The 12480-nt window shown below is 40.2% G+C and overlaps 2 protein-coding genes across 2 annotated transcripts; both read left to right on the top strand.

Annotated features, from left to right (window-relative positions):
* The first annotated feature begins 258 nt into the window (after positions 1-258).
* On the top strand, positions 259-3135 carry LOC145263284 (uncharacterized). The gene has a single exon (XM_080120366.1). The coding sequence runs from the start codon at positions 259-261 to the stop codon at positions 3133-3135; it is 2877 nt and encodes a 958-aa protein (XP_079976492.1).
* A 273-nt stretch (positions 3136-3408) lies between these two features.
* On the top strand, positions 3409-5526 carry LOC145263283 (uncharacterized). Its single transcript, XM_080120365.1, has one exon. The coding sequence runs from the start codon at positions 3409-3411 to the stop codon at positions 5524-5526; it is 2118 nt and encodes a 705-aa protein (XP_079976491.1).
* The last annotated feature ends 6954 nt before the right edge of the window (positions 5527-12480 follow it).

Genomic DNA, 12480 nt, shown 5'->3' with positions numbered 1-12480 from the left:
TTGTTCGTAAATTTGACATTATTATTTATCCGTAAAAAAAAGGGAGTTTTGTTTTTTGGTTTCGGTCTAGAAGGATTCTCCCTTTCCAAAATGTATCCGTCTCGCAAGGAGCTTGAGGCCAGCCTGGCGGCTAAGAGAGTCAGGATAACTACTACGGTAGAGAGACTTACCCATGACGCTTCTCCTAGACTAATAGCCTGTAGTGTTTCTGACGTAAAAAGATAGCTGCTTGACTGTGAAAGTCTAGTCGACCAAATTATGACTAAATGTCTCGCTGAGGAACGAGCTGAGATATGTGACGAAGACCACGCGTTTACTGTCTCGGTTCGTGAAACGCTTCTGGAATTCGAAGCACCAACAATGAGAGGAGATGGGAAGAAAGGGAAATCCCCTATAATTAAGTTGGAGGTAGATTGTCCGACATTCATGGATAACCCTCCAGGGAATAAATTCTCTTTTAGAACTTTTCTGAAGAGATTCGAATTTTATACATCGTCGTTGGACGATGATTCTGATAAGCTTCTGTTGTTAAAAACGAAGCTAGGCGGAAAAGCTTTCGAGATGGTGTCCGAACTTGATATCAAGCCGGAAAACTATCTGAAAGCTATAAATATTTTAAGGGAAAAATTCTACAACCCTGCCGATATAAAAAATAAAATTTTTGAAGAAATGCTTTCTTCCACAGATACTATAGGGGGCCCTTCTCTTCTAAGGAACTATATTGATAGAGTCAAGGCCGACCTGGTCGAGCTGGACAACTCCTTCAAGGGAGATTTTTTTGTAGACGGCTCGGTTTCAGGCGAGCTTGTCGCTCACATTGTGTTAAAACGAATTCCTAACGGAATGTGTAAACAATTAATGTCCCGAGCCAGGACAAGGTACCCTTCCCTTAAAACAATAATGGAAGTTATCCCCGAAATTCTGGAGATTGACATGGCGACGCCAGCCTGGAAAGGGCGCGAAATTGGCCCGCCAAAACCGTCCGCCATTTTGTCCAACAGGCGACAGGGAGAAAACGCAAATTCTTTAAAGAATTCCCTTCAATCTCGGAAGGAATTAAAACCTGAAAAACCCTCTCCCCCAAGCAACAATTATTATAGGTCGTGCAAGTTGTGCGATAAAACTGACCATAGCGCTAGGGACTGTACGACTTATAAGACCTTTGATGTTAGACTTGAGAGAGCGGGAGCATTAAATTTATGCACCAAATGTTTGGGCTCACATAAGGAAGCTAAATGTCCAGGCATAAAAGGTTTTCCTTATGCAAGTGTTTCCTGTGGGTTAAGGTCCCATTTTTCAGCGATGTGCCCAAAGTCGCCCAAACCTTTCGTCGGGAAAACGATTCTGGCAGAACATGGCAGCTGCATATTTCCTGTGGTAAGGGTCTCATTAAAGAGAGAACAACGTTCTGTGTCTTTTAACTGCCTCGTCGATACTGGCAGCCAAAAATCTTTTTTCTCTAATGCAATTTTGCGGAAATTATGCTCTCGGGAGAATCTAACCCCTAATTCTGTAGTTATGCCCATTAATACCTTTATTGGTACAAAAACCCTAGACCTCTACGAACTTGGGGTGTCAGTGAAAATAGGGGCGCAAAAGCCCTTTTTCCATGCTGGACTATTTACGGATAGTTTAAATTTAAAATTTAACGTGTCACAGTTTAATGAAGTGACAACCAATATAAAAGAGGCAGGATTTCGACTCTGTCATGGGTACGAGAGTATGAACGACACATTATTACATGGTCTTGTTGGGTTGGATATAATCCAACGTATGAAAAAATTCCAGCTCATAAGTTGTCTTAATGGTTCTGCTTGGGAAACCTCCAATGGAATTATCCCGTTTGGGAATGTGGGCTGTTTTACGAAAGGTCAAGCCGATACTTTGGAAAATCCACTTGACATAACCCCCTTTGAAAATATTGTCCGCTCGTTGCCCAAGTGTTCAAACTATTTAATTGAGGGTGCCTTAAACCCTGTGTCTTCATTCCCTGACCCACTGGGCCCATTTTTCGAAGACTCCTTCGTTGAGCGCGGAGTGGAGAAATTCTTATCCCTAGATTCTATAGGGATAGATGAAAAATCAAATTTATCTTCGTATGATGAAGATAAAATTACTAAATTTAAGAAAACCGTAGTTTTAAGAGACGGTAAATATTACGTTGATTTACCGTGGGATGACGAGAAGTTGTCCCTGGTCGATTCCAACTACATTCCAGCCTTGAAAATCATGCAAAGGGTGGCCATCTCCTTGGAAAAAAGGGGGCTTTATGACAAGTATACTCAGGTCTTCCATGAGTACGAGGAACTTGGAGTTATAGAACAGATCTATGTTCCTCCGGGAGAATATAAAAATTACTGTTGGATCCCCCATCGTCCGGTCATAAAACAAGGAACTGGGGTCACCACCAAGATGCGACCTGTATTCAATTGCTCCTTCAAGAGACGAGGAGGTGTTTCCCTTAATGATGCGGCCTATGCTGGTGTCAACCTAACTGCCCAATTGTTGGACCTCTTGCTGGTCTTCCGGAAGAACAATTATGTACTTTTGGGGGACCTGAAAAAAGCCTTCCTCCAGGTCCGTCTGAGGACCAATAAGGATAAAAATAGATTTTGTTTTTTCTTGAAGGTGAATGAGAATTTGCGTGCTTATAGATACAATACAGTAATATTCGGCTTCAATGCAAGCCCATTCATTTTAAGTTGTATCATCAAGCTGCATACCGAGAGATACCCTGATGATGTTCCCTCCTCTGTGCTCCATAATAATTTTTATGTCGACAATCTGGTCGCTACCAATAGTGATTTCAATTCTCTTTGTTCAACCTACGAAACAGTACGAGAAAGATTAATGGATGCTGGATTTGAACTTCAGTCTTGCAATCCCAACCACAATCACTTACAAGTTAAAATGATCGAGGATGGGACCCTGGTTTCTCCTCCTCCCCCCATTGAAAAGGTGTTAGGGTACCATTATTCTCCACAGAGAGATTCTGTGTGCTTGGCACCCGTAGCGATAGATTCTAAGGTCAACACCAAGCGAGGAATCTTGTCTCAGACTTCCAGAATCTTTGACCCATTATCGTTGTTCCTTCCTGTCACAGTCCAGGGCAGGATCCTAATCAGTCAACTGTAGAGGAACAATTTATCCTGGGACCAAGAAATCCCAGAAAATTTCACCGATGCTTGGCAGAATCTCGCTGATGAGTTGAACGATTTGAGTGGGATTGAGTTTCCAAGGAATGCCTTGGTGAATGACGTTCCTACTGATTTCTTATGCTTTTGCGATTCTTCCAAACTTGCGTACGGATTTTCGCTGTATGCCAAGCAGGGGTCGCAGCGTCACCTTGTATTCGCAAAGGGAAAGGTGGCTCCTCTTAAGAAAAAAACCCTACCCATTCTGGAACTTATGGCAATTTATCTTGCTTTTAAGGTCGTCCCTAATGTGTTAAGGGCCTTGCAGCCTGTCGACGTCCGTAATTTGTTTGTAGTCTCTGATGCCCAGGTGGCATTGTCTTGGGTGTTGAACGGTAGGGGTACAAAGAAAAATCTCTTTGTGGAAAACCGAATTTTGGACATTAAGAGGATGTTGGAAGCTATCAAAAATGATTTTGGTATCTTACCTCAATTTAAATATATCCCTTCTGCTGAAAACCCGGCAGGTTTGTTAACCAGGGGTCTTTCCTCTGCTAAGTTCCGGCAATTTTTCGATTTGTGGGTTCATGGCCCTGATTGGGCAAATCGAAGTGCTGTTGATTGGCCAATAACTCCGTTACCGTGTCTGAATGACACTAATAAAAAGATTGTCTCTTGCTTTCTTTCCAATGAGGCTACTTCGGAAGAGAATATTCTTTCGTTTAATATTTCAAAATTCTCTTCCTTGACGAAGACAATCGGTGTGCTGGAGAAGGTTTTGCGGTTTGTCGATAAATTGAAACATAGACAAACCGATACTGTTAAAAGGGCAAAGTTTTTGCTTTTCTCTAGTATGCAGAGGAAAGAATTCCCCTGCGAATTAAATTACTTAAGGGAACCTGCTGGTAAAACTATACCGCCAAGAGTAAGTGCCCTTGGATTATTCTTGGATAATGAAGGAGTGCTGCGCGCTACAGATCGCATACAAAGTTCTGATATTCACCCATATCAAGTCAAACACCCCATCATCTTAGGTAAATATCATGATTTGACTCGACTAGTGGTTCAGGAGGCACACTGGAATTGCAGTCATCTCGGAGTTAGCTCAACCCTAACCAAGTTAAGACTAATGGGGTTTTGGATCCCTCAAGGGAGACAATCAGTGAAGGGTGTCCTCCGCCATTGCATAACATGCAAAAAAATAAATTCTCTGCCTTGTCAGACCCCTTCGGGTTCCCAACTACCAGCCCACCGGACAAATTTTGTTCGCCCATTCAACCAAGTTGGTGTTGACTTTTCTGGCCATTTTTGGATAAAGGGGAACAATGAGGATACCAAAATGTATCTCTTGTTGTTTACCTGTATGAGTCTCAGGGCTGTACATCTTGAACTGTTGCCTGACATGAGCACACGTTCTTTTCCACTGGCATTTGTCAGGTTTACTAACCTATTTGGTGTCCCTTCCTACGTTTATTCTGATAATGCCAAAACCTTCTTGGCTGCTGGTATCTCGTTGTCAGAAGTATTCATTTCTGATGAGTTCAAGGAACAATTCAGATCAACTTCAATTAGACATGTTACCATCCCTCTTTATTCCGCATGGCATGGAGGCACATGGGAGCGGATGATACAAACCGTGAAACGGTGTTTCCACAAATTAATTGGTAGAAGGAAGATCGAATATTTCAACTTCCTAACTATTGTTTCTGACGTAGAGAAGGCCATTAATGACAGACCCCTCACCTACGTTGACTCTGCGGAAAGGGGATTGGAAACTTTGACCCTTAATCATTTTCTGCAAACGGGCTATAGCCCACGCTTGATATTGGGAAACATGGAGGTCGATGATCTCTGTCCTGACACCCCGAGTAGGGTGCAATTGTTAAACTCTCTGCAGCTGAGAGATGAATTTGTTGAAAAATTCCGCAAAATTTGGTACAACGAATACCTTCTCTCCATAAGGGAGGGAGATAGAGAGATGATCAGTCAAGTTACTGAAAGGATTTCAGTCGGTGACGTTGTTTTGATTAAAACACCCAACAAACCTAGACCTTTCTGGAGTCTTGGTAAGGTGCTCAACCTCATCTACGGAAACGATGGAAAGGCTCGTTCTGCTCGCATATTAAGGGATGGGTGTGAACAAATCCACTCCCTAAAACATTTGTTCCCTTTGGAAATGAAGGATAATCCTGAATCCTCTTCGTCAGAGTTTGTGGAGGAGGGAGGTCCCTTCTTCTGCCCAACTTGTTCCATTGAGAATGATGGATCATCTCCAATGGTATGTTGCGATAAGTGCAACAAATGGTATCATTTTAACTGCGTCGGAGTTAATGAACAAGATACCACCGGAATTTGGTTTTGTCCAAATTGTTCGGAAAACATGTTATGTTAGGTTGGGTTAAGTTCCCCATTGTAGCAATTAAAGATGAATTGTCTACTGACTTATGTTATTATAGTTTTTTCTTTCTAGTTGTTAATTATTGATACTGTTGATTTGGTTAAAACTGTTAGCTGAAACTTTACTCATTTCTGTGGTAGAAACACATAATACTTATCCTTAGGGATTAGCCTCATTTGTTCAATAGAAATCAAACATAAAACAATCTGTTTCATTTTAATAACTTTTTAAAAAAAAAGTAATCGATTACCGATTACTTTTTTCTTGCCCCCTTGGGAGTGTGTCAGGAATAACACGATGTTACGGGACCACTGATTGGTCTTGTCGCTAATGAGACAAGATCGGGGATTGGCCACTAAAGGGCCTCCCCGACCAAACCCTTTTTTTCTTTCAGCGGGAAATCTTAATTTCCCTGGCTTACCAAAAAATTCCTAGCTGAAGACAGTCGTGAAAAAAGACAGCAGGAAATGGCCTGGTAGTCGTATTCTTCGACAGGATTGACTAAAACCACTCCAAGTCTCCCAGAGCCTAAATGCAACGACTGTACATTAATCTCATCAAGGGATTATGAACTACTCGGCCCATGCCAGCAAAATAAGACCAACTAATTTTGCAACAGACCTACCTATGGCAGTCAACTTTTTCTTCAAGACCACGGTAAGTTCTGTTTCATTTTGTTACGTCTGACACTGGGCCTATTTTCAGGCTATGAGAGAGTTTCCTCACAATTTCTGCTCGCACAAATTAAAATGGAATGTGTGAAAATTACCTTATGCGTGGACGAAACAAAGAAAACTGAGAATGTTGTTGCGACAAAATTAAAATGTTGTTTATTCAAATCAGGAAGACGATTGTAGACATAATCGATGTTTGTCGAAATGTTTTATTAACGAATGTTTTTATATGCGATGAAATTTACTTTGCAGGCATGTGTGTTAACTGTCCAAAAGTAAACGAATTCGATATTCTGAAAATCTGATAAACCTATGAGAACTACCAATCAAATAGATCGGAACTTCTTAAGAGGTCAGTTATTATTTGCGTACGGAATGCTTATATTTTTTACTGTTAGATAAACCGAAATAATTAAGTGAAATAACGGACGCGTGTAATGATTGACTCCCATGAAATAGTTGATAACTGTAACTCGGTTAAGAGAAAGAGATAACAATGAGAAGAAGTATGCTGCTGCCATCCCTAAATATGATCTGTTGTAGAGAGTGACCTGTTGTCGTCTGACGTTCACTAAACATTAACTGACGCCTTGGTTATAATTCGTTAAACGTGTTGAATGTTTAATTTCTTCTTGAAGCCTTAACTTTACTTGTGATCGTGCATACTTCACTTGTACATGAATGATAGGAGAAAATGCGAATGTCGTAAATAAAGATTTATAATAATAGAAATGGCGAAACGAATTGTTTGAATCGTCAAAGGACGCGAGGAAAAGAAAAAATACGAAGAAAACGGAGATAACATATATAGACAAAAGATATAGAAAAGGGAGAATGGGTGAAAGAATAAGAAATGAGAAACGAGCGGCGTCTATTATGACATAAAAATGTATTCGGATATTTGTCATAGAATTGCTATAATTACTTAAGAAAGAATAGAAGAGAAAAAGAAGAGAGCGAAAGGTTCAGAGAGAAAATAGAATAGGTGTAAGGAGAGAGAGAAAGAGAGAGAGAGAGAAAAAGAGAGAGATAGAAAGAAGAGATGAGTTTGAAGAAAGAAAAGAGGAAAGTAAGTGATAGAATAAAGGGGGAAGATAACGAAGGTATGTTATGACGTCACGATGATGTGTGGTTATGAAATTCTTTGAATTTGCACTCTTTGTAAAAATATTATTAAATAACATTAAATAACCCATTTACACATACCACGTCAGACAAATCTCTTTAAATTCAAATGAATCTCTTCAAATCAATCTTATAATAACGACATTTCATATATATATATATATATATATATATATATATATATATATATATATATATATATATATATACACACACACACACGCTTGGTCCTGGATATGATCTTAAACTATATCCGATGGTGAGGCCCCAGCTTGTGGGCTTTGGGGAGTGTGGAGCCGCCCTTTAATTGCCATTGCTCCCAGGTCCACTCTGACTCGGAGTGGTAGTACCTGTAAGGGTCCCAACTATGGGTTAAATAGAAACCAACTTGAAAAAACATATTCACCTAAAAACCTTTTCTTCGTTGTGCCCAGGATGGACCCTTGAGGGCCTTCAGCATTAATACTGCCAACTTCTGATTTCTGCCCATTAACCACTGCTCTTGACAACCTACCAGGAGAAATGATTTAATAGTTGAGAAAACATCTCCAGCTATACCATATCTGAAGATCTTGTGAAGTAAACCTTTATGTTTTAAGAGAAGTAAACATTTAGGCCTTTGATATGTCAAGAGCAATTGCCCGAGAAATGAAGCTTCCGTCGAGAGATTTGCTAATCCTATTGGATATAACTGCACACAACTGTTGTAGATCTAGCAGAACGGAAACCATATTGCATGTCACTAAGAAGGTTATTTTTGCCGAGATTGTAGATTTTTAATATTTAACACAGATTCTAGCAACTTACTCATAACGCACAGAAGATTATTAGCCTGTACTGGGAGGAAGATGACCGATTACATGAATTCTTAAATACATGGCATACTGATGAGATTTTCCAGGGTGATGGGAAGCAATTCTCCTTGAGACAATGCTTAAACAACTCTGTAAGTATGGGTGCTATTTCTGGTTGAAGTTTTTTTAGCACTATAATTGGAATGCCGTCACGGCCAGTTGCTTTACTGAAATCAATGATTTTTTATTAGCTTGGCAACATCATGTACAGATGTTTGTATGTCGCATAGCGTGTTTTCTTATGCAGGAGGAAATACTGGGGGTTGGCGACCTTGAGCGCAAAGGGTAGAATTAGCTGCAAAGTTCTTGGCAAAGAGTTTGTCTTCATCTGATGCTAATGAGATTACCTCAGGTCTTTTGATGATAGTTAGGATAGAGCACACACTTCTGTTAAGGATTCTATTTGCTATTTGCCAAAAACTGGTGGGAACCAAGCCGCTGTTCAGTTACTTTGGACATGACGGAGAGCGCATACAACTCGCGTTCTTTATTACTTTTTGACAGTTGTTAAAAGTGGTTATATATATATATATATATATATATATATATATATATATATATATATATATATACGCAGACCGTATATATAGGGAAGTTAAAGGAAGAAAATAAGATAAAAAATTTAAGAGGAGACTTATGTAATAATGCAAAGCATTTCAGATTGTTTTGGAGCTTGTTCAGAAATACGATGGCATAAAGAGTTCTTACTTACCCAACACCCCTAACTGATGTATACTTTTTTAAAAAATAAATGAACAAATCTAGATACATTAGTATAGTGTTTTATAACTTCATTTATATATATATATATATATATATATATATATATATATATATATATATATATATATCACTTCTAATATAGTATATAAACGTGAAGTAATAGATAATAACAGAACTAGAACATATATTGGGGTCACAGAATGTAGTTTTAAAGAAAGATTTAATAATCATAAAGCATCCTACAAAATATCACGTGCTAACTGTTATGGTGTTAAATGGTAATAAAATTAAAGGAACACATGACTCTTAGAAACAAACATGTATTCACATATATTACAGGCAAGGCAGGTTGAACAATACGATTCCTCAACAGTTGGGCGTTTGCACACGACCTGCTTAGCCGCGTACCAATCTATGCTGGGCACCGGTACTCGTTACCGGAAGTGACGTAACCAGAGGAAGTGACGTTACCAGAGGAAGTGACGTCATGGAGTGGAGGGTGTGCAGCTTTTTGTTCGTAAAAGCTGGAGGGTGTGGCTTTTTGTTCGTAAAAGCTGGATTGGTACTTTTTCTTACGGGACGGTGTTAGTTCAAGTGTTGGTTGAGGTGTTGATTGAGATGTTGATTGAGGTGTTTGTTGAGGTGTTGGTTGAGGAGGTTCAAGATCAAAATTTTCTAATGGTGGACTGCCGCTGGTTTCAACTGATAAACATCTTCTTAGTTTGTTCTGGTGACGTGTGTGGGTATATGTTTGTTCTTGAACGATATATACCATGTCACCGACTCTCTTAGTAATTTTACCCACCTCCCAGAATGATGTGTTGTTTGTATAACTTTTGAAAAACACTCTTTCACCTGAAATGAAACGTTTACTGGGTACACAAGTGGTAACTAGTTGCCTTGACAGTTTGGGTAAGAGCTTGTCAAAACGGATCTCCCTTTCCTCGCAATCATCGTTTCTGCAGGTGCATCTGCTGTTGGTGTGTTCGGGTTGGGTGTGATTACACACCAAACCCTATACACGTGTAGAAATCGTTGAAGTGCTTGATCTGTTATGGTCCCTTGAGTCTTCTTCAGTGCTCTTTTAAGAGTGTCCACACTTATTCCAGTTGTCGGTCTTCTGCACCTCAATACCTCAGGCCACTTGGTTAAACTATCGACTACGATAAAGTAATAATTGTCCTCAAGCGGACCCACAAAATCGATGTGCATCCTAGACTATGGCTGATCAATCTTCGGCCAAGGTTTAAACGTAATCGGTGGTGATTTAGCCGCAAAGGCAAAGTCTGGGCACTAATCTATCCTCTCATTAATGGTATTGTCTATTTTAGGCCAGTAGACATAGATCAAACTCTTCATACGATTTTTCCCAGGATGTTTTGTGTGAAAATCCCGTAGAATTCGTTTTTGGAGATATGTGGGAATCACCACTCTTTCACCATATAGTAAAACCTCATCGCAAAGCGAAAATACTTCCGGAACATCGCCCTTTATGGCGATCTTATTTTTATGTCACAGATGAAGTCATCCTTGTCTGCTTCCCTTTTAATCTCCGGTAGAGACACTGGGAGTTCTCTGATTGTGTTGCCCATCATCGTTTTTATTTCTCCGTCCGTCCGAAGAGTGGCAATGATGAATCTTCAAACGGATCCCTTTTTAATTATATCAGCCTAGATAGGCTATCCGCATGGCTAATTTGTTTCGAAGATAAGTACTCCAGGGTGAAATCATAATTCAATAATAATGTGCCCCATCTCAACAGTCTATTAGCCGTATATGTCGGTAAGCCTTTTCTTGGAACCAAAAATCGAGAACCACGGCTTATGATCCGTCTGCAATATAAATTTTCTGCCGTGTAAATACCTATGAAACTTTGTCACAGCGAATATAATACTCAAGGATTCTGCTTCAATTTGAGAGCCGTTAGTAGCGTTCTCTCAACCTTGGATCATAGTGTGTCAAAAAAGATAACGTCTATTTGATCTTCTCAAACGCCTTCTGACATTCTGCCGTCCAGTCCCAGGCTTTCTCTTTCTTTTGCAGTTCATATAGTGGGGCGCGCAAATCTTGATGAAGACTTAGTAGAAATTAGCCAGGTGCAGAAAGCTTTGTATTTCTTGCACATTATTGAGAGCAGGCATGTTCTTTATGGCATCCGCCCTCTCAGGATCCGGGTGTCTACCATCTTCATCAATAATGTGACCTAAGTAATGTATTTCTTTCATTGGGAAGTCACACGTTGCTTCTTTTAGTTTCAAATTGAAACTTTGAATTCTTTGAAAAACTTCATGAATGTGTTTTCGGTGCTCACCTGTGGATTTACTGGCTATGACAATATCATCCAAGTAGGCGCAAGCGAAATCGAGGCAACCCATTATGGTGTCCATAACCTGCTGGAAAGTCACAGATGCGACCTTTACTCCGAAAGCTAACCTTTCCAACTTGTAGAGTTCCCTGTGTGTATTTGTAACGAGTTGTTTTAAACATTCTGCCTCAACGGGGATCTGCAAATATGCGTCGCTTAAATCCACCTTAGAAAATACTTTACCACCGTTTAATTTGTTGAATATTTCCTCAGGTGTGGGGGAGTGGATAGTGGCAATCTTTGGGGGCTGAGTTTAGACCCGTGGAGAAATCCGCATATACACGAATCTGATTTGTTTTCTTGGTCACATATACGGTAGGGGCTGCCCAATCACTGCTGCTTACTTTTGATAGTATTTTGGCCTCTTCTGGTCGATCCAATTCCTTGTCGATTTTCTCCGTTGCTGCAAATGGGACGTTTCGTTTCTTCTTGAAAACGGGCAGAATGTTTTCTTTTAGTTCGAATCTTGCTATAGCTTTGTACATTTTCCTTGTCCTGGTGAAAATACTTCTGGAAATTCCTCTTTTAACTCGTCCTTCAGTTGTTGCGCCTCCGTAGACCAGTCTTCTACCCGTTGACAGAATTTATTCATAGGTTGGTCCCACAATTCGAATCGCTTCATCCAATCAGTACTGACCAGGTTTTCGAGTGTCCTGTGTACATACACTTTCACTTTTTAGTAACACCATTTAAAGTCACCGAGAGTGTGAACTCTCCCTCAAATTCCACTTAATCGCCTGTCACAGCTCGAGCTGATTTATCAGTCTTCCACATGGTTGGTTTCCTTAGCCTTTTTCCATGTCTTAAGGTTAATGATGGGCAGGTTTGATCCGGAATCCAATTGTAGATGCACGGTTTTATTTGCGATGTTAACTGTGACATATCAGAATCCAAGTCAAATCTAGTCGGTTGCACGCTGTCTTTGTCCTTGTTATTCCTGCACTGGATCGATTTGTGCCCCTTCCTGCCACATTACTTATCTTTGTAAAAACATTGACTCGACCAATGTTTCCTGCCGCAGCGGGTCTTGTGACTGGGTCGTACTTATTAGGTGCAGCCTGAGTTTTCTTACTTACAGCTTTGCTTTTTCGGAGTGAGTATTTTTCCGGTTTGAAGGCCGTCCTTCTAATGAATGTTGCGCCTGACTCCTCGACGTTTCTCGAGTTGTTCCTTACGCAAACTACCGGTTGACAATCCTCGGCCAACT

This window comes from Euprymna scolopes, chromosome 38, assembly GCF_053919585.1.
Source record: "Euprymna scolopes isolate OS-2025 chromosome 38, ASM5391958v1, whole genome shotgun sequence".
NCBI classification, from domain to species: Eukaryota; Metazoa; Mollusca; class Cephalopoda; order Sepiida; family Sepiolidae; genus Euprymna; species Euprymna scolopes.
Note: the sequence above shows the minus strand (reverse complement) of the source record. Positions and strands in the feature narration are given on the sequence as shown.